Raw genomic sequence first — 23,276 nt, 5'->3', positions numbered from 1 at the left:
TAAAGTACTTTTAAGGGTTGTTTCATTTTCCTTGGAATTTAAAACAGAACAGAGTAAGCATCTGGCATTTAAAATTGATTTAATTACTTTAATGTTAATTATTAGACTTTAGAACATATATAACTTGTTCTTCCCTGATTTTCCGCTAGTGAGAAAAGTTTTTACTCTACCTCCTTTTGCATGCAGGTCAATATTCTCCTTATAGAACTGAGTAAATGCCAGTTCAGAATTTTTTTTGTTGAAAAGCCACCTCAAATATTCAATAATTTGAAAATGCTATACATTTAAGCTTGGTCTTACACTTAATATGTTTCTGTGTAAAGAAATGACTTTACCTTAATCTGCTTGGCTGGGGTTGTCATCTCTTTGTCAGAATAAAGGATCTTTTCCTGGGCAGACTTTTCAAACTGCTCTTTTAACAACTTAGTCGAAACCTTTGGAATCTCTTCATCCTCAGGTGTATCAATGACTACAAACAGAAAAACACACCAGGGATACTATGTAATTACTAAAAATTATGTTTAAGAAGAAATTATGGCTGGGCATGGTGGCTTATGCCTGTAATCCCAATACTTTGGGAGACTGAGGTGCGAAGATTACTTGAGCCCAAGGGTCTGAGACCAGCCTGGGAAACATAGCCAGACCCTGTCTCTACAGAAATTAAAAAAGATAAAATTATAATGCTATGGGAAACTTCTCACAGTGTACATTAAGTAAAAAGATTCAAGGTACAAGCATACATATGGCATTATTTCATTATGTAATTTAGGAATATAGTAATATTCCTATGTATGTAATTTATGTATGTAAATTTGTGTATGTAATTTATGTATGTAAAATATGTAATTTAGGAATATTGTCTTACTATAGTAAGACAATACAGGAAGAAAAATGTTGGTTATCTCTGGATTTTCCAAATTTTCTACAAGTATGTTCTACTTTTATGCTCAGGAAAAAATAATAAAATGTATAAAACAAGAAAAGGAATTTCAGAAGACCTACTTCCTTAAGCAACAAAACCAAAATAAAGATATAGTCATGTAATCCAGTAAAGTTTTGGTCACAGTTGGCTTAAATGTTTTTTTTTTAGCTCTTCAGAGTAGCAAAACCCATTCCATTTTTATAGACAAGACAAACTATGTCCAGTCTTGTGCAAAGTTGCAGAAATTTGGCTGTAGTCTAATCTCATATCTACAGGTTGGAGAGCTGGACTTAATAGTACTTAAATCTGTTATTAAAATTAATTCAGTCTAGATAACAACTCTATTCTCAGGGAGCTTGATAAACATCAAGTTTTACTGTAGGTCCCTGAGGCAAAAAGGAATTCAGAGGTGGTTAGCTTTAGGGTTTAGAATGGATATATCATAGGACTGATGTCCAATAAACTATTTTAGAAACTTATTGCACCTATGACCACAGGTAAAATCCAATTATTTGTAGAAATACTACTCAGCTGTCCCTGGAACCATGAGTCATAGTTACTAAAGTTACTAAGAGGGGAGGATTGTGCTTTGGAAGTCATCCATTCAAAATCAAACACATCAATAGGAGAAAGGAGTATTGGAACCAATAATACCAGACTCTTACCTGTTTCTTGAACATATTGATGAAACTGAGATGCTTGGTTTATTTCCTCGGTGTGCTTTTCAAGATCAGAGACCTGTATCTAAAGATAATTTGAAAATAAATTGTTTTTAAGAAGTCAATTATTTTAGTACTACAAATAATACTCTTCATTTTGCAGTGATGTTCACCCAAGACTTTAGTGTACATTGAGAGATGCTAATTAAGCTGCTATCATTTATTTTAATACATAGATTCACTCATAAAAGAATATATTTGAATTGATGTCCGAAGAGCAATCATACTTTTATAGGGTGCCTATTTTACATTTATTTATTTATTTATTGAGAGGGAGTCTCGCAGTGTCACCCGGGGTTGGAGTGCAATGGCGCGAACTCGGCTCACTGCAACCCCCGCCTCCCGGGTTAACGTGATTCTCCTGCCTCAGCCTCCCGAGTAGCTGGGATTACAGGCACATACCAGCACACCTGGCTAAGTTTTTTTGTATTTTTAGTAGAGACAGGGTTTCACTATGTTGGCCACACTGCTCTCGAACACCTGACCTCATGATCTGCCTGCCTCGGCCTCCCAAAGTGTTGGGATTACAGGTGTAAGCCACCGCGCCTGGCCCTATTTTACTTTTAAAAGAATTCCAACTTGAAAGTGGAGAAAGAAACACTGATAGGTATTGATACTAGATACATGAGTGACAATAAATGCAAACGCATACAACAAAGTCATAATTTCCATACAGTCCTGGAAACTGTTTGAAAGTACTGCCTTTCTAAATAGTTACCATTTCTGTTCCATGAACATCAATTTTCTGTACTTTGGATCCTTCTTGTTCATTTCTTGCCGTTTCCTGGCTGCTTCTTGAAGTGCCAACCTGGCTGCTATGAATTGCCTCCTGAAAGCAAACAGACAGACAGACGATGCCTTAAGAAAAGTAAAAATTTTAACTTTTTTATTTGTAAAATTTCAGTGACAATTTCTGAAAAAAAAATGAGATTCTTTAGTATATTAGTTTTCTTGGCTGCTGTAACAGATTACCACAAGTTTAGTGGCTTAAAACGGCATAATCTTAGGATCTTATACTTCTATAGGTCAGAAGCCCTGAATGAGTCTTCCTGGGTGTTGGCAGGTATCAGATAGTGTGCATTCTGTTCTGCAGGCTGGAGGGGGCGATCCATTCCCTTGCCTTTTGTAGCTTCTAGAGGCTGCCCACTTTCCTGGGCTAACAGCCCTTGCCTCTATCAGACTGAGAACTTCTCACACTGCCATCTATCTGATATTGTCTTCCACTTTTAAGGACCCTTATGATTACATTGGACCAACCCAGATAAGCAAATATTATCTCATTGTCATAAAATCATCTAATTAGCAGCCTTAATTCCATCTGCAACTTAATTCTCCTCTGCCATGTAATTTAATGTATTCACAAATTCTGGAGATTGGGACATAGTTGTATCTGGAGACCACTGTTCTGCCTGCTACCCTTAGCAAGCAAAAATGTTAATGATGTATTACCCAGTATGAGAAAGATGAGCCTGAAAAAATATATATGTATTTTTTGTTGTTGTTTACAAGCCACATTTTTATGTTACAAAAAGACATACTAGTCTTCAAATTGGCCATCCAGTACGATGACATATCCAGAGTTCAGTTGAAGAATATAACCATTAAATGTAACCAATGTAAATTATTATGCTGGTTTATGTCTCCCTATCTTCACATGTGGAACTACTCTTAATTTTGGTTAAGTTAGAACAGTTGAACCTAAATGAATTGCAAACTTGGAGCTCCTACTAATTTTGGTGATGCAGTCCTGCTTTTACTACAGAATATGATTCTGACACAAGTATATGATTGATTGATTGATTGATATGATAAAGCAGTTAGCATACTGCTAAAAAATCTTAACATCCAAAAATAAGGATACAGACAGATGACTCTTTACAATAACATGTTTTTGAATGTGCCTGAAGGTGGGACTTCATTTTTATCTTGATATCCAAATGAATAATAAATAATATTTTGGAGATTTGACTTTTAAAAATTTGTCTTAGTATAGAATAGTCAAGTGAGCAAGGGTATATTATCATTATTAATTAAAATAGTATAGTAAAACGTTTTTTGCAGTAAGTTAAAAAACTTTATACTATCAAATACCAGTATCTTAAACTAATAATTAGTATAAAATTAATGCCAGTAGATGTATGAGACTTTTTCCCTCAAGGGTATTTGGTATACAGGGTTTAAAATCTCATCAACCAAGGAGCAGTTAGTCAAGTAGTTAGAGATGTTATAGTAAAATGTGATCTTATGCTTTAAGGAAGGAGAATTAAGAAAAAAAAGTTGAGGCCTTCCTAGAAGTCCTACAAAAAACCAAAGACAAAATATGGACTTTAAATGTAGATTGTATCTCATTAAATTGAAGACCACTGTAATTTTTTTTCCAAGTAGAATGCTTCCTAGGCATAGTTAATAATCCACATATTTCAAATGATATTTGATAACATGTTTAACACACAGTTTGTGCTAAGGAAAATTTCACATGATGAATAAGAGAAATGCATACATGAATAAGATAGCAAACTTTCATTGATACATTAATTCTATTCAAACACCTACTTGTGAGGAATGTTCTCAAAACTGAGGATAGAACAATGAACAAAGTGCTTTAGTTTCTTGAGAAGGAGCATAGAAAATAAATTATCCATATTCATTCCTTCAAGTTCAAAGAATCAGAATTCCATATAACAAGATGCCTTGCATAATCAAGTTTTATTTGAGGCTACCAACAGCATTATGCTGGAGAGAGCAATCACAATCATTGACAACTGCAGATATAAAAAAAATGCATGGGCACTAATGACAGCTCTTTACATCTGTGACAAGTCTTTCCATCTATTAGGCATATAGTGGGAATATTCTATGGCTTTCTTATGCACACACTGAGAAATAGGAAGTACCAATTAAACAGACAGTGAAGTAGCAAAGGAGAATGTGCACCTGATCAGAACCAAGGTCCCTATGAGGGGCACCATGATCATTTCTATAGAATCATGTCTCCGCCTAGAGGCCTACATGCCCACTGAGGCCTGGGGATGTGCTTTATTTGGCCCACACAGTGATTTTAAAGTTTTGAATTAGGTAACATCTACAAAAATAAAAAATTCTTTCTGCTTTTAAAAACTCTGAAGACATGGTAACACTGTGTTCATATTCTAACATGGCAGAGTCTGGCTTTTAGTTGGGCATGTACCTTTTAGTTGGCCACCATCACTATCACTTGCTAATATTTAAGAGCAAAATGACATTAAAAAAAAAAAAAGCAACAAAACTTGTCTGGTACCCATGGAAATTTGAGTTGCAGATACCTGCCACCCATCTGAAAGAGTAGAGTTAGTGACATAAGTCTCTGTGTTGAGAAAAATGCAAAATATTTGGAATAGAAAAATTGTAAATAAATGTAATTTTGACACATATTTTAAAAGTTATTTTCTGGAACAAACACTTTATAGTTAATGTGTATCTACTTGAGTAAAAACAATCTATGCCTATCATCTGTAAATATGTTTTCTTGTAGGAGATGACACAAAATAAACAGTACAAATGTACATAAATTTTGTTTAAAGTCGTAAGTTTCTACTTCAGCATTTATGTGCTATTTCCAAATAGAACTGTAATTGCCACACTAGTTTGGTATGTTAGCATCAATGCATCAATTTTACTGCCCCCGGTTGCTGTAACTTACATAAAATATTCCTTAAAATATCCCAAGCTTTTGCTTCTACCATTTACTGTTTCATATTTTGCAACTAGTTTAGTTTGGATTTAAAATCTGACTTTCTAATTGTTGGTGTCTATAGAGTATAGGGTTAGGTAGAAAGCTGGATCATCGTAATGCTCAGGCAGAAATCAAATTAAATAAAATGTTATAAACAACTCTGGTCGGGTGACCATGCATAAATTCACACCAATAATTCGTAAAATTGGTTGCTGAAAATTAAATTTAAATATAGACCAGTCTGCAAGAGACAAATGCTATTTTGTTCACAGGTCAATTAACCAGTAGTCAGGAATGGGAGATTAGTCCTAACTCTCTCCTTTACTAGGTATGTTGTAATCTTGGGAAAATCATGAAATCACACTTAAACTCAGGTCTTTTATCTCATGAAGCATTAAAGGAAAGACAAATAGTCTAAATGCTCTAACTTTGAAATCTAAAAAAGAAAATGCAGTACAACAGCAAAACAATATTATGGTGTTTGCATAGCTCACATCAGTTTGATGTCAGCTTATACATTAACCAACTATATCACAAAAATCTATTGTTGATATGCACATCTTCTAAGGAGATTTCTCCTGCACAGGAAGCAGTTCGTATCCTGCCTATTCAACTTTTCATTCTTATATCATTATAGGGAAAGACATTGTAAATTTCCCAATAAAATTGCAAAGTCATTCTAGTGCAATGAGTAAGGAAAAAGGACAGGCTTTAAAAAAACTTTTTTTTTATGGTGACTCACTATTATTGTGACTCTTGGAAGTATATCTAATAGAAAAACATATGGGGAAAGACTGGCAGAATAGTAGATGGTAACTGTCTCACTAGAGTGGAAAAAACAGAAGTTCATGTTCAATGCCAGTAATATAGCATTTTTACTAATCTCATTTTTAATAAAACTAGAAAAATTTACAATATATTAATGTTATTTACATCTTTGTCAAACAGACATAAACAATACCAAAAACAGGCTGTTCATCTGAGCAAAAATGTCAGTGGATTCAAGCTTTGAAAGAATAATCAGTTCATTTTTTCTTTTAAGTGATGAGCATAACAATTTGTGGGTGACCATTGTGTTTGTCTGGGTTTAGATATATTAAAATTCAAACCTTGAATTTTTTTCCTTTTGCCCTGAGGTTTCTCTATTTATTTTTATTAATTTTCTCTTAAAAATTACAATATGCAACTTGACATCTCTAAGGTGTGAGCTTTATGTAAAGGCTTTTCCACATTCATTATACCCTCTTAAAGACTTAGCTCAAAAATTACTTTCTTTTTGAAACCTTTCCTGACTTCTATACAGGGTGCACTATTCTTGCTTTTTCTGTTCCTGTGATATTAGCACATGTCTGTATTATCTACCTATCACATTTCATAGTCATCATTTGCTAATATGATCCTCTCCTTTAACTGAACCGTATCTATCACATGCATCCTCAAATCCCAATGATTAGCTTCCAGGCACACAGTAGATATCCAATAAAATGTCAAGGAGTAAATACATGGGCAAATACAGTAGTCACTTTTTTTAGTAGTGTGAAAATTTTATAATTTTTAATCTGCTTTCAAAATTGAGATTCCAAATTCTTCCACATAACCCTATGATTTTTTTTGTTGTTGTCATTTTGGTTGGTCATCCCTTTGACACTAGCAATAATATATCAATCACTTTACAAAGTGCACTCAGAAAGAGGAGTCTCTTCACAGATGTTCATAAATGTGATCAGAACATCTATGGAAAAATATGTGCAGTGCTGTGATACTGTAAAGGGTAGCTGACACCATCAGAGCGAGGAGAAGTCTGTACCAAGAAAGCAATAAATACACTAGAAGCCCAGATCCCACCATTATGCAATATATCCATGTAACAAACACGCACATGTACCCTCCTGAATCTAAAATAAAAAATCTGTATACAAAGAGAGCAAACACATACACAGAGGTAAGGATTCTTTCAACATAGGAAAAGAAAAAGATATTCATGATGCTGAACAAACTAGTTTCTATGTTTTTTGTGAATTGTTATTCACTGAGTTAATGGATTTGACATGTTGTCAAGGATCATGTAGAAACTGCAGTGGGATGCATTGGGCAGAATTACTATGACATTGAATAACTATGTTGAGATATTTATGATGACACTGAAAGACAATTATTTATCCTCATTTTTTATTTGTAAAAATAGGAAAATAACATTAAGGGAAAAGAAGAGTTAAGGCAATTCCATGTCCTAATTCTTTTTGTGACTCAATATACTCAGAAGTAAAGGCTCCAGTTTTACTTAATTCAATAGTAACTCTGCCTAAAGTTATGGGAGTATGCCAGTTGGATTATTAGCTCTTAAACTGATAATGTTAAAACATTCAAAACATTTTAATGTAGTGACTTTTTTCTTTGAAAGCACTAAATTTTTAAACAAGAGTGACCTTGTAGAGCTTCACTCATGCATTTATTTATTCAAACAGCAGTTATTGAACATTGGCTATCTCAACGGCATTGGGCTAGGCATTGTTAGTATTGTTTAATACATTTCTGTGATCATATCTCTATCTATGCAATATATGTAAATATATATATAATTAATGATATGAAAAGGCTCAGTTAGCTTGAAATTCCCTTGAAACAAGACTTTCTAATACATACCAAAGCATGAATTATGCAGATTTATTGCATAAATTTCTGAGAGAAGTATTATCATTCCATTAATTTTAACTCTTCTTTGACTCAAAACAATTATGCTTTGGTAATGTTTAGCTAGAAAGAGCAAAGAATGATTTTTAATAAACAAAATAATTGGCTTAAAAGTACAAAATTTTGCTGTCAAAAAAGGGAGGATTCTGAATAAGCGATGCTAGTTTTAGCTGCTAGAACTCTGACTGTCTTCTCCTGCTCTAAACGTATTATTTATAGAGCTATATTCCAGAGGCCCAAAATGCTGAAGATTCATAAAAAGAACATATAAAAGATGCACTCTCAACTGAGTCGTCAAACATATTAGTCATATAAATAACAACATTTATTTGACAAACTAAAAATGCAGCTTACATAAAGACATTCAATTCTCAATAAAGAATGCATTTCAGAAATTTTATGTAGATGTATATTAAATATATATGTATATAATATTTCAATCCAACATAGACACAAAGAATCTTAAAACCAGAGACACTAGGACATAAATAAACATAAATGTCCAACAAGAGGCTGAAACTTAGTCTTACAGGGAAGTGAAATTACAGATAAGAAGTTTACAAAAAGAATAAAATATTCTAAAGAAAAAGAGAAACAGAGGTAACATGTGTCCTATGCTAACTAATACCAACCAAAATCGAGAAACAGAACTCTACCTCTTCATTACCAGCCCTTCCTCACCAATATCCAACTGATTTCTATGTCCTATCAATGCTATCTATTGCTATTTAAATGACCCTTGAGTCTGTGCCCTCTTTACCCTAGAACTTCAGACCCATTTAAGTCCTCATATATTTAATCTGGACTATTTCAGTAGTCTCCTAATTTATCTTCTTCCATCTCACCTTAACCTGCTTTGTATCAATCTTATACAGCCAGAATAATCTGTGTTAAAGACATATCTATTCATCTTACTCTCCTGTTTAAATTGCTTCATTGGCTCTTGATTGTCTTAGAAGAAGGTAAAAATTCTTTAACATGACATAAAATTTTGTTTATTATCTGGCTTTTGCCAAAATCTCCAGCTTTATGCCTCAATTATTCCTCACTACACTCACAAATATATCATGCTGTTTTACCTTTTACACAAATTGTCCCTTTGCCTAGAATGCATTCTACATGCATGAAAAATTATTTCAAGTTTCAGCTGAAGCATTCTCCCTCATCAGATGTCTTTCTTGACCATCTTTCACCTGAACTAAATTTTATCACAACTTCCTGGGGTTCCAATGAGACTCATTTATATTTTCTATCATAGAATTGGACACATTGCACTTGTAATTATTTGTTCTCGATCTGTCTCTCTAATAGAGTCTGCTCCATGAGTGCAAAATAATGTCATACACATAATTGAATCTTTTGTGCCTGACATATGGTGGGTGCCTAATGATTATCAGCTGCTTAGAAAAGTAAATAAATCTAAGGCCCAGCCTCTAGAGTCAGCCTTCCTGGGTTAGTATCACATTTGCTCACTTTTCTCAGAAAAGTTACTTAGACCTCCCATGCATCCATTTCTTGTTCAAAAAACCAAATAATAATGCTGCCTATCTCAGAAGGTTGTTGTGAAGAAGAAATAAGTTAGTATATTTTTAAAAACCTGGCTCACAAGTGCTACAAATACCAAAGTGTTTGGTATCTTTACTTAACAAACATTTATTGCACACTTGTGTCAGACATTTTCCTAGTAATTCAGGATTTGGTAGTAAGCAAGGCCCTCCAAAAGACTGAGTAAAACTAGAGTTCAGCTACATTAATGAATTTTACAAGAGAATTTCATTGTAGAATTAAGTCTAGAAACTAAAGAAGAAGCAAATCTCCCAATATGTACATTTTTTTTTCTCCACCAGAGAAGGTGTAGATTTAGGGGGTTACTCAAAGGGAGAAGGAAAAAGGAGCCTGTATGTATTGTGACACTTCCAAACCATTCTGGCTCCTGACACATGGAAATATTCTGTAGAGATATAGCCAGAGAGCGGGTTTGTGATCACCTATCCAATTTATTTACACTTCATCTTTCATGAACTCATACCTAGTGAACAGTCAGTTTATAATGATTTAATCTACTATTGCACAATTCTTTCCACGATTCTTCTTTGCCTAAAAGATACTGTTGTATGATTCCCATTTTGACAGTAAGAAACATTAAGATTTGTAGATACTTTATCTTTATATCAATCACAGCTCCCAATTTCAAGCATTGGAGTCTGACTGATTTAAACAGAAAAGGGAATTTATTGAAGAGGCATTGGGTGGCAGGGGTGGAGAGTGTATCTCAAGAAATCTCCAGGAAACTGGAGAATAAGACTTGGAGGGTTTGTATCCAGTAACAGTACAGAATATAGTTGCAGAGACATCTGGTAAACTTACCCTGGTTGCTGCCACCGGCCCCAGACACATTCACTGACAATGCTATCAATAGTGTGTACTGGATGTTGCTTCTGAAATACTTATAAATTTCTTGAAATCGGAGTAATCTCCTGCCACCAGCCATCACCAAAATTGATTATCTATTGTCCCTGCTTCTCATGTCACTAACCTCTTATGCAAAGCCTGAGATGGAGGTGGTCAGTATAGTCTTGTTTGCACACCTGGATCCTAGACATTAGGAAAGCTAGGAGAGTGAGTGTACGGTATTTGTAGATTCTCTTAGTGGTGGCTGGTTCTACCTCATTGGGTGGTAGAAATAGAAAATGGTTTTGATGTAAAAAAAAGAAAACTGTCCATTAGCCTTCCTAAGAAATATTATTTATGAACACTGAGATCTTCTTAACCAAATGGAAACCAGTTAAAAGCACAAGAAAAGTGGTGCCACTCATTTTTGACAATACATAATATAGTGGAAAGCACTATCCAAATCTTACTGAAAAAAACTGATTTGGGCTTATTTTTTGGTAACGTATGTTCCATGAGACGTTACAAGGACATGTAGGAAGACTTTGAGACAGTGCAGTTTTCCTGTTAAGGGTATCATAAAGAGTTGTTGTTATACTGAATTATACAGACCTCCCTCCCTCTTTCACTGTCCCTCTGAGTCTTTATGGCCATCAGTCCTTTTCACTGGGAGAGATGACATTTTAAATCTTTATATAAAATCCAAACAAGAAGGAAGAAAATTAATAAAACAGATCTGGCTTGGATCTAAGCATTGCATGGTTATCTTTACAAACATGGCATCACAGGGCAATGATTAATTATGACAAAAAATGGTAACTTGTGTTTTCTTTAAAATAAGGAAAATGAGGAAAACTGAAAAGGTAATAATTTGTAATTGCACTAATGAATGTATCTATGAGCAACTAGGGGAGTGAAAAGAGATTGGCGTGGTAGGACTGTTGGGTTATGGCCAAAATTCATTATTGGTTCAAGTAAGAAATCATGTAAATAAGTCATAACTAATTTCAGTCTCAGTATCTTCGCTGGTAAACTGCTGGGACAGAGGCTGAGGGAGCACTGAAGGAGACAGGAAGAGCTACCTTTGATCAAGCGTTGTTAAATCTCAGGAAAAGTAAAGTACAAGGCCCTTTACAGTTGAATAACGTCAAATTTCTTTAAGGCTCTTCCATGCTAGCATTCTACATGTTGACTTCAAATGAATTTAACCAGTAAAAGTGGTTTAGGGAAGAATGCTATGCAAGTTTTTAAAATATCAAAGATATATCGTGAATATAGTATACTAACAAGAGTCCCATCAACAAGATATTTTGAATTAATATTTTTAACACCTAAAGTCAATAAGTGATGCATTCAACATGCATTTGTGAGGTACTTAGCATATAGACTTGATGGTACTATTTCTTATTATCATAATCTCTTATGTAGAAATGAAAGGCCCACATTTTGAGGAAGGGAAGGAAAAGGAATTCAGGGAAGAAATGAAAACTTCTTTCTTGATCTCAAAAACAACAAAAAAGAAACAATGATGGGGGGGTTATTTGTTTATAGTGTTAGAATGATGATACAAATTGTTTATGGTAAAAGATTTACAAAATGAACTCCAGCCTAAAGTACTGACTTCATTGAAGTCCCAACAATCTCTCCCAATGTTTTTAAACACTGCTATATGTTGAATTGCTATTAGATTATTGTAATTTGTACTCTGAGGAAAAAGAATAAATTTCAAATGCTACAGAATGTCGTACCAGTATCTCTAGAGGGCAGTGATATTCACCCAAGGGTAAGCAAGTTTGACTGAGCTCTTGGCTGTCCATCTGGTATCCATCTAGTGGTAGGTACATAAGGTGTACTGTCCTTCTCAAAGAGTGAGAAACGAAGTGGCCTCCACTCATTCCTGAAGAGGTGAACAGTTTCCTCCTTTCCACACCTAAGTAGATACCCAAGAGCAAAGGATAAAGAACAAGTCCAAGAAAAAGCTCCTAGAAGAAGATGTAACCTTATTCCTTATTCTGTGTTGTTAAGATCTGTGAAGAAGCTAGGCAAAAATGAAGTTACCCTAACATACGTCTACAATAGCATGGCTCTAAGAACAGAACTTCTTAATGCCTCTTACTTTTCTCAAGCCTTGTGTTCTTCCAGTTTTTTTTTTAAGCATGATAATTTGTTTGTAATTATGCAAATTAATAACTAAATGAACATCAAAAAGAATAGAGAAGCTTGATTCAATCCAATCATTTTCAAAGTCCCATGAAGATGGGTTTATTTTGAGAAATACAGACCCAGAAGAAGCAGAAAGAGCTAATAATATCTTTTGTCAAGTACTAACAAAAAGCACCCATTTTCATAAAAGTAACTGTGGAAAAAGCATTTTGCAGATTTCACTAAGTTCTACAAGCATAATGAGTCTATAACATTAATGATTTCTTTTGTTGTTATATATTTCCTTGATACTGACAAACTAGCAAAATCTAAGAAGTTACAATTTTGTGGCTTGCCATTTCATTATAGCAATTTGAAAATAGAGTAAATTTAATTAGCATATTAGAATATATTGCCTAAAGACTTGAGAATTCTATTTTATGTAATTATACAAAAAGATCCATTTTTATATTGCTAAGCTAATATGAGCCTTCAGATAGAAGGGGCGATAGAAAAATGTCTCTTCTATTTCAACTTTCCCTAGATGTACACTCCCTCTGATCAAAGAAAATATAAAGTTCCATTATGTCAAAAGCTCTGTATTTTACATCTTTATTAACATCAAATACTTTTTGAGATCACCTAATTAAGTATGGAGGAAACTCTTGCTGTGACCTTTTGTCTTTGGGGGAAAGGTTCTAGGTGCCACTTCCTCAACAACTCAGGGCCTTGTGATGAGAACAGCAGCACTCCTTTTTCCCCAAAGCAACCCCAATTTATTTTACTTTAAAGTAGTGAAGGATATATCTGTAAGTGTACATTTCTTTTCTAAATGAAATTGAAAATAGGTTCTGTAGGAACAAATAGGTTTATAGAAACAGAAGGCCCATGATACTATTAAGAAGAAAAGTTGTGGTGTTGGTACTTGAATAATTGGGGTAAATGCTGTTCCTATAAATCCTATTTTGGAAAATGAGTAAAATGAATCATAGAAAGAAAAGAAACCAATGATGATTTTTTAAAAGCAATTGGATCTGTGCTTGCAACTCAGTCTTACTAATGGATATCTGCGCTATCCACTGAGGCCCTGACTTCCTGAGAAAAAGGGCCACGGCATCCTCTACATGTTAATGTTTCTAACCACCTGCCAAGTCACCAGGAAGATTAGTGTACTTAGTTTTTTTCAGCAAAGTAAAAGAACCCAGCTGAATGGACACACTATACAGACTGCACCATTTCCCCAAGAAGATGTTCTGCAAAAGACACAGGTAGAATGTCTGCCTGTGTCTTCACAGTGTGGATTGGGAATGAGTTTCCCTTTATGATGTTGTACTGGAATGGCCTACCATGTTCCCACAGGGAAGGGAGGAGTGAATCCTTCTACGCATTAGCAGTATAACTCATATACCAATAGGTTCTGCAGAAAGAAGCTGAAATGGCTTCTTACAAGTTGCAAAGGGACTGTGACTGAAACTTTATGATCATGCCTCAGCAGACAGTTAGCAATTACCATCAGCTTTATTTGGGACTAGCAGAGGTTGAGAGTTATAGTGTGTGGCTATAATGCAATGTGATTCATGTTAGTAGAACACGGAAGACAGTCTGATTATATTTTATGGGCACACCTTTAATTCCAGGAAAAGTCCACACAGTGGTTTAGTTATGTTAAGATCTAAAAGACTATAGGCAGTTTTACTACATTATTTAATAAGGTTTTTCAATTTATAATTAAGTAAAGCTCTGTCTTTCACGAAACAGTATTATTGGTACAGAAATATCAAAGATACAAACCCAAGACACGTTAGATGTATAGGTTGCATCACCCTATGAAAATAAATTTTTAATGAAAGATTGCAAAAAAAATTATAATGAAGTTTCAGTCTTAATTATTGGTGTATCAATCTAATAAATTTAAAAAATTCCTTTATTTTTGTTCTGATTGTTTTGTTTACTTTTAATGTTTTAACATATTTTCCTTCAGTTAATTTATATCATTCTATCATTTATTTTATTAGAAATTTTTTTTTGAGACAGGGTCTCACTCTGTCTCCCGGGCTGGAGTGCAGTGGTGTGATCATGGCTTACTGTGGCTTTGAACTCCTGGGCTCAAGCCATCCTTCCACCTCAGCCTCCTGAGTAGCTGGGACTACAAGTACATGCCACCATGCTTGGGTAATTAAAAAATATTTTTTCGTTTGTAGAGATGGGGTTTTGCTATGTTGCCCAGGCTGGTCTCTAACTCCTGGCCTCAAATGGTCCTCCCACCTTGGCCTCGCACTTTGGCCTCCCAAAGGGCTGGGATTATAGGCTAATTTATTTTTAATATTCTAATATGTCATATATATGCAGAAACTACTATTTCAATATAGTCTATCACCAGCAAAGGAATTACCTGGGATTAGGGTATCAGTAAATTGGTTGTTTGCCTGGCTAATATTTATTATTTTCACCATGATTTCTTTAAGCCTTTGCTTTCTCTGGATTCTTCACAGTCTCCTATTCTATTTTTTGACTGCAGTAGTTATCGCAAGAGAAATGTCAACATAAGAAGAAGGTCCCTGTTATCAGAGTGTGAACAGAATGACGTGTGCAGGCAATAAGCCTCAGATCAGAAATCAAGAAGGGAGAGGTCAACCCTGGGATAGCAAATCCTGCCTTATGTTTGTACTGTCATAGTCACTGCTGCACATTAGAATCACCTAGAGAGCTATCAAATCCCCCTGCTCCTTGATCATTCTCCAGAACAATTAAATCAATTACCTGGGCTGCCTGGGGATTTCCAGTGTACAACCCAGCATAAAGAGGGCTTCAATGCTCAGAGTTCCCACTGGGATTCCATGCCCCAGCTGAACAAGGAGGATGATTTGATTCCAAATCTTTGTAGAATCATGGTAGGGGTAGGAGGTGATGTTTCAGAAGCTTGGAAAAGATGCCCTGCTTCAGGCCCAGAGAGATGTGGGAACCTACAGACAGAGGACTCACTGAAACTTGCTACCACTACATCCCTGTAGCATAACCCAAAGAAGCCTGGGTAGAGTGGGGAGTAGGGCTTTGTGAAGAGTGTGGGGTACATTTTAGAGAGATCAGTCTCATGCAGGCTTTTATGAGGGCAAGGGAAAAATGAATGGTTTGTTGGGGCTTGAAGAAAAGTCTTTTCTATCTTTCATCTTGAGAAATGCAAGTCCTCGGGTGGTTGCTTTGCGTTTTTGCTTTTGTTTTCCACACAGTTGGTTTAGGCAGTTCTAAATGCAGTTAATTTACTTCACAACTTGAGCAAGAATCTTCTTCACAGGATATAATTCTGTTGATTCAATTGCTACAAAAAAGAGCATGGGATCCTGCCACAATCTACAGAGCTATAGGGAAGGTGGATGTGGGTAGGAAGAGAAGAGACACAGATTGAGTAGTAGGAGAAAACCAGCTGCAAAATGGCAAGGAAGCAGCGCCATGGACACAGTTTTGAAAAGTGGTAATAAAATGGGCAATCATGAGCATGGCAAAGAAAATTTTGAATGCAAGAGTAGTGAAAAAAAGTCATTTCCTGAAATATGCATCTCCAAACCCCCAATGGGATCTGCGTTTGCATTTCCACTTCTTGTAGAATTGAAAGGAAAACCAAATTACTAGTATAGAGCAAAGCTGATTTGCTGTATGGCATAGTCAGGAATGGAGACGTCCCACTAATAGATAATTTCAGTCAACTGAATTCTGCATCAACCAGTTCGTGCAGATCTGGCTGTATGAATATTACTGATGATAACTGGTTGAGGCTATTTTGCTCTATTTAGCAAACTCTTGGTCTTCCAATTCTGCTTCAGCATTAAAAAGTTAATCTTATTGTGTTCTTTTCATCATCAAAGCCCACTCAGCCACAGGCACGAAGAAAGAGCTGTAGAGGATAAACAGATTAAAGGGCCTAGATTTGGAAGGAAAAATTCAGTGAAAGATTTGTTATGAGAATTTTAATTTTTACCAGAGTAAGACTGCTGAATCTAATCTGTCTATGAGCCTTATTTATGTGCCTCTTGAGAACAATGTTTGTGCTGTTTTTGTTCTTTGTTTTCTTGAGATCAAGCTGAGACCCTGCTATGATCACTCAGCCTGTGGAAGGTTCATGAGTATTCGCTGGCCTATCTGCAGAAAGGTCTATGTGATTCCATCACCTGTGCCGAATAAAAAGCAACAGTTCTCTGGCAAATATGGGTCCTTATTTCTGAGTATGTTGATCAGACACTGGCTTTATTCTATTAAGACTGTTATAGAAATATACTTACCTTCATTGTTCCAACTGCACAAACCAGAAAATGTTACAAGGTAGATTTTTCCTCTACCTTTTCTTTCCCTTCCATACATCAACTAAAACGTGCTGAGAAACCACATACGCAACACTCACACTTGTAAAACATTGAAAAAAATCAACATCCCTTCAACTCTTCCTCTTTTTCTCTTCTATTCAAACAGCATAGCTTTTCCTCTCCTACCTAATTCAATTTGTATATTAATTGTATTCTTTTCCTCTCAGTAGTATCTTGCCACTATACTATAAATAAAGCAGTCTTCAAAAGCAATGCTATGCTATTTATTTGTTCCCACTTAAGAAAACAAATTTTTATTTATTGTGAGGCTCCAACGTACCTATATAGAGTGTTTGAAGCATATTTCTTTCTTGGTCCACCTTATCTTGTCAGTTATTATAGCTGGGGTTAAACACTTTTTCTTCAAAAGAAGACTTGCTATTATAATTTTTAAAACACGCACTAGAGTTACTGATTACTCCACAATGACGTATGCTCAAAACACGTACAGGTATGCTCATTTCAAGCTAATCTTTGGATAATGGAGCTCCTAAAAAACTATTATCTCAAAGGGCTAAAGAACGGAAAAGAAAACCAAGGTGTGAGGCACAGAACGTGATAATCCTTCTTTGTCTTTTTACACATACATTTGTGAATCATATGCTATTTTGAGAATAATTGCCACTTGATTATGTCCCCTCTTGGCTTAAGGGTCAATATTTTTAATGATAATAGCTGGGGTTTATTAATCAACTAATATATGCTAGGCAATATACTAAAAGATTTATATGGACATATTATTCTTAAAATGACCTGTTATTATTTTAGAAGAAATTAAATGGTGCTATGGTTTGAAGGTTTATCCCCTTCAAAATTCATGTTGAAATGTAATTGCCAGCCTGGGCACAGTGGCTCATGACTGTAATTCCAGCACTTAGGGATGCCAAGTGGGTAGATCACTTGAGCTCAGGAGTTTGAGACCAGTCTGAGAAAAATGGCAAAACCCCATCTCTTAAAAACAAAAACAAAAACAAAAATTAGCTGGGCATGGTGGCATATGCCTGTGGTTCCAACTACTCAGGAGGCTGAGATGGGAGTATTGCTTGAGCCTGGGAGGTGGGGGTTGCAGTGAGCTGAGATTGCACCACTGTATTACCACCTGGGCAACAGAGCAAGACCCTGTCTCAAAATATCAAAAAATGTATTTGCCTTTGTGATAGTACTGGGAGGTGAGAATGCTAAGTGGTAGGTAGTCATGAGGGCACCACCTCATAAGTGAACTAGTGTCATTATGATAGGAGTGAGAGTGAGTTCCCCCTTCTTGTTCTTGCTCCTTCAGACCCTCTCACTTTCTGCCACATTATGACATAGCAAGAAGATCCTTAACAAGATGCCAGCACCTTGACATTGGACTGTTCGTCCTCCAGGAATGAAAGCTAACAAATTTCTTTTTTATAACAAATTTACCAGTCTCTGGTATTCTGTCATAGCAGCACAAAGTGGACTAAAATAGATGGGTAACTCAGGAGATTATAACCCAGTCTGTCTGACTCTAGAGCCAGCAGCCCTGATTACCACTCCAGATTGCCTCATTTTGAGTGCTGGTACTTTAAGTTATAAGAGTCACTTTAAAATAATGCTCATAATTAAAAGACAATACAAGATACATTCTTGGTCACAACGTTGTATGTTGATAGAGATCTAGGTTAGGTTGGGGCTGTTAATAGCAATCTATGACCTTGAAGAATTACGCATGTGGCAGGGAGCTATAGGCAGGTTTAAAGCACTTAGATGAGAAATACTTTGCAATGTGGACATTCAGCTGATAAAAATATATTTAGTTTGCTGGAAAATAATTATAGGTCACTTTTAAAGAGTCTAAAACACACAGTAGTCAGATTATATCTGTCACAAGCTGTCAAAAATGTTTTTTATTGACCTAACATTGTCTAGAGATTGTTCTAAATCCACATAATCTTACAGAATCCTAGCATTTACATTTTAATTTTTGCAATAGCAGATATATGAGGAAAGATATTATACTGTCACTCAGCGCATCAGAGTTAGTGGCAGGGCAAAGGTCAGGAATGCTTTTTCTTCTTGATATAGATTCAGTGCAGCAATTTCACATGAAAGCAAATACCTTAGCACTGGATTGCACTGATTACTTCCAAAATTTTTGGAGCTCCATCTGCTCTTTCCTACTTATGCTACTTAGGAACAAAAAAGCAACTTGAGGAAAGAAGAAGCTTCTGGGGCTTCACAAAATGATACACAAAGAGCTCCTCAGTACTGCATAAATATGGAGGAAAGAAAAGGAAAAAGAAATTCACTTAAGATGATGAAAGTCAAATCCTGAGTGTGAGAATGCGGCCACAAAGAAAGTCCTAGACTGCTAATAGGTACAAGGTTTCTTTCTGGAAGGATGGGAATGTTTTAAAATTAGATTGTGGTGACACTGCACAACTCTGTAAATATTCTAAACAATCATTGAACTGTATTCATAAAATGGGTGAAAGTTACGGTATGCAAATTATATCTTAACAAAGCTGATAAATAAGGAAAAAGAAAAAAAAGAGGAAGAAAGTCCTGAAACGAACCACACAGAAACCAGAGTGGACAAGTGAAATTCACTCAGGAGAGAGGCAATGGCGATTTTACATCAATAGCAAATTTATTCTAATATCTGTTCCAGCATATCTAGAGATACCCTTTTAAAGTTGAGTAGATGGATTATTTAGAATGTTTTTCCCAAATGGAGACTGTTATAATGAGCGAATAAAAAGACACCCCTCTCAAGTTGTCGTTTTCATTCTAGCATTGAGGGCCTACTGATTTTCACTAGCATAAAACACTGAGAACTCAATCCTAAAACAAAAGCAGGAGATATGCTGAGTGACTTTTAATCGCTTGAAGAGAGTTGGGTTTAATTTATATCTACTGGAAGCATTAATGGTTGTTTTGAAAAACAAAATCCAAATGGGTAATGTTAAAAATGGCTAGTATTAACTGCAAAGGTGACCTAATAAAGGTTCCCCAACCTATTCTTTGAAGAAGCTCAACCCTTCCCACTATCTAACTCTCTCCTTCAGAGACCCAGAGTGGCTCCTTTTCCTGATTTTCATAGGCATACTCTGCAGGCTAGCAGGAATATGGCTAACTGTTTAACAGGCAGAACTATAAAAGCATGGCAAGTCTAGAATACATAAATGGGACATCATCCTAAGTTTTAAATGTCTGGCATAAATAAATGTTCCTATATTGCACACCCCTTTTTTCTATTTCAGAATTGTCCTTCCATTAGATGTAAAACAGTCTAATCCATCAGCAAAAGAAGGGATCTTTAATCTCAGAGATAGATTAATTATCAAAATTTGTTTAGGCCAATTGCTGATCTCCCAGACAAACTGTTACGAAATAGTCAGCTAATTACCCTGAAACATCTGACTTCAATATATTAGGAAGCAAACAGATTGGACTTTACTATTATACCTTATTAAGTTATTACTAATTGTAGCATTAAATATTGTCAGAAATCCAGAACAAATATATTCTTTTAACTCTAATTAAACTTGATTTCCAAATTAATATTAATTACCATATGTAAAAAAAAATATTTTTTGGCCAGGGACAAATAGCAGGGAAATAAATCTCAAGGACTTTCAACAGCAAAGAGATTGAAAACACTATCAGAATTGACAACATCTTAGGTAAAGACAGAATTAACTACCTGTGTTTACGAGCAAACATCTTGTCCACAATCCCTGCTGATAAAAGAAGTGATTTTTAGGACTGGCTTGGCAAAGCGGGCTCTTTTTTGGTTCCATATGAACTTTAAAGTAGCTTTTTCCAGTTCTGTGAAGAAAGTCATTGGTAGCTTGATGGAGATGGCATTGAATCTATAAATTACCTTGGGCAGTATGGCCATTTTCATGATATTGATTCTTCCTACCCATGAGCATGGAATGTTCTTCCATTTGTTTGTATCCTCTTTTATTTCATTGAGCAGTGGTTTGTAGTTCTCCATGAAGAGGTCCTTCACATCCCTTGTAAGTTGGATTCCTAGGTATTTTATTCTCTTTGAAGCAATTGTGAATGGGAGTTCACTCATGATTTGGCTCTCTGTTTGTCTTTTATTGGTGTATAAGAATGCTTGTGATTTTTGTACATTGATTTTGTATCCTGAGACTTTGCTGAAGTTGCTTATCAGCTTAAGGAGATTTTGGGCTGAGACAATGGGGTTCTCTAGATATACAATCACGTCATCTGCAAACAGGGACAATTTGACTTCCTCTTTTCCTAATTGAAAACCCTTTATTTCCTTCTCCTGCCTAATTGCCCTGGACAGAACTTCCAACTTCCAGTTTCATCCATGTCCCTACAAAGGACATGAACTCATCATTTTTTATGGCTGCATAGTATTCCATGGTGTATATGTGCCACATTTTCTTAATCCAGTCTATCGTTGTTGGACATCTGGGTTGGTTCCAAGTCTTTGCTATTGTGAATAGTGCCGCAATAAACATACGTGTGCATGTGTCTTTATAGCAGCATGATTTATAATCCTTTGGGTATATACCCAATAATGGGATGGCTGGGTCAAATGGTATTTCTAGTTCTAGATCCCTGAGGAATCGCCACACTGGCTTCCACAATGGTTGAACTAGTTTACAGTCCCACCAACAGTGTAAAAGTGTTCCTATTTCTCCACATCCTCTCCAGCACCTGTTGTTTCCTGACTTTTTAATGATTGCCATTCTAACTGGTGTGAGATGGTATCTCATTGTGGTTTTGATTTGCATTTCTCTGATGGCGTTGGGGGAGGGGGGAGGGATAGCATTAGGAGATATACGTAATGCTAAATGACGAGTTAATGGGTGCAGCACACCAACATGGCGCGTGTATACATGTGTAACAAACCTGCACATTGTGCACATGTGCCCTAAAACTTAAAGTATAATAATAATAAAATAAAAAAAGAAGTGATTTTTAGAATGCATTTAGATAGCATTAAAAGTTTGACTAACTAAGACATAGTTTTTCTACATTTTCCCTGCTATGGCCAATTTGACATTTATCTCAATTTTCCAATAAGGTTTACAAATTAAGGCCATTTAAAATAAGACGCAAATGACTTTTTCCTTTTTTTTTTTGAGACAGAATTTAGCTCTTGTTGCCCAGGCTGGAGTGCAATGGCGCCATCTTGGCTCACTGCAATCTTCACCTCCCAGGCTCAAGCTATTCTGCCTCAGCCTCCCAGTAGCTGGGATTACAGGCATATGCCACCACGCCTGGCTAATTTTATATTTTTAGTAGAGATGGGGTTTCTCTGTGTTGGTCAGGCTGGTCTCGAACTCAGGTGATCCACCCACCTCGGCCTCCCAAACTGCTGGGATTAGAGGCGTGAGCCACCGCACCTGGCCACAAATGACTTTTTCTTTCACTTTCCTAAAGACTTCTGCATATGGTCTTCATTCAACAAATGGTGTTTCCTAGTTTATTCTTACCTGTGTTTCTTTTATGTTGTATTTATATTGCCTTGCATTATGGCTTAGGTTTATTCATTCCTCATGGAATTATTGGATATTATTAACATTATCTAAAGGTAGATAATGAAACTGAAGTTTACAGAAGTCACTAAAGTTCCAGATTCATGCAAATATTCAGAATTCTAGTGCATGATTTTTATTACTTTCATACACATTCGCAGAGCAGGGACTACATATATTATAATAATAAACTACGTTTGCAAGGAGCGTATAGTAGATATATATTTTTGTTTGATTTTGTTTTTACCCAGCATATATTCTTCATTGAAAACCATATGCTGAGAACTTCCATTTAGGGAAAGAAGGTACAGAGGTCAAGCCAATCAGCATCCTCTTGCTACAGCAATTAGATGTGTAAGGAGCATGTATATTCCATTCAGAGCCAACAAGATGCTATAAGCCTTTTTCTTGGGACTTCCGGGAAAACGATTCTTTTTTTTTTTTTTTTTTTTTTTTTTTCTTTTATTGTAATTATTATTATTATTATTATTATTATACTTTAGGTTTTATGGTACATGTGCCCAATGTGCAGTAAGTTACATATGTACTTTCTCTGCACTCCTTTTGCTACAACCTGGGGGAAACTTGGATGAGAATGGGGCCAACCCAGTGGAAGTGATGCTGAGAGGTTAAGAAGAAGAAATCTGATAAAGGTGATACTTTGTTTACTGTTTGAACAAATGTTTGTGTGGAGCTTACAATGGACCAGACAATGTGTTAAGCACTTTACAAATACTAAATCATTTATTCTTCTAAACAAACCCATGGGGTGGATACTGTCATACTATTGACTTTATAATTAGGGAAACTGAGAGACAAAGATGTTAAGAGACTTGTCTAATGTCAAACAGTTAA

The 23,276-nt window shown here is 35.6% G+C and overlaps 1 protein-coding gene across 2 annotated transcripts in view; it reads right to left on the bottom strand.

Annotated features, from left to right (window-relative positions):
* XIRP2 (xin actin binding repeat containing 2) overlaps positions 1–23,276 on the bottom strand; it is a 368,902-nt gene that overhangs the window by 15,647 nt on the left and 329,979 nt on the right. For both annotated transcript variants that reach the window (XM_054477382.2, XM_054477383.2), the window contains 3 exons: positions 2,360–2,470; positions 1,588–1,666; positions 336–469 (listed from right to left, as the gene is read on the bottom strand). In XM_054477382.2, the coding sequence (XP_054333357.1) occupies positions 336–469; positions 1,588–1,666; positions 2,360–2,470 (324 nt within the window). The remainder of the gene's footprint in view (positions 1–335; positions 470–1,587; positions 1,667–2,359; positions 2,471–23,276) is intronic.

Source organism: Pongo pygmaeus, chromosome 11, assembly GCF_028885625.2.
Source record: "Pongo pygmaeus isolate AG05252 chromosome 11, NHGRI_mPonPyg2-v2.0_pri, whole genome shotgun sequence".
In the NCBI taxonomy this organism is placed as follows: Eukaryota; Metazoa; Chordata; class Mammalia; order Primates; family Hominidae; genus Pongo; species Pongo pygmaeus.
This window is presented reverse-complemented; position numbering and strand designations above follow the sequence as displayed.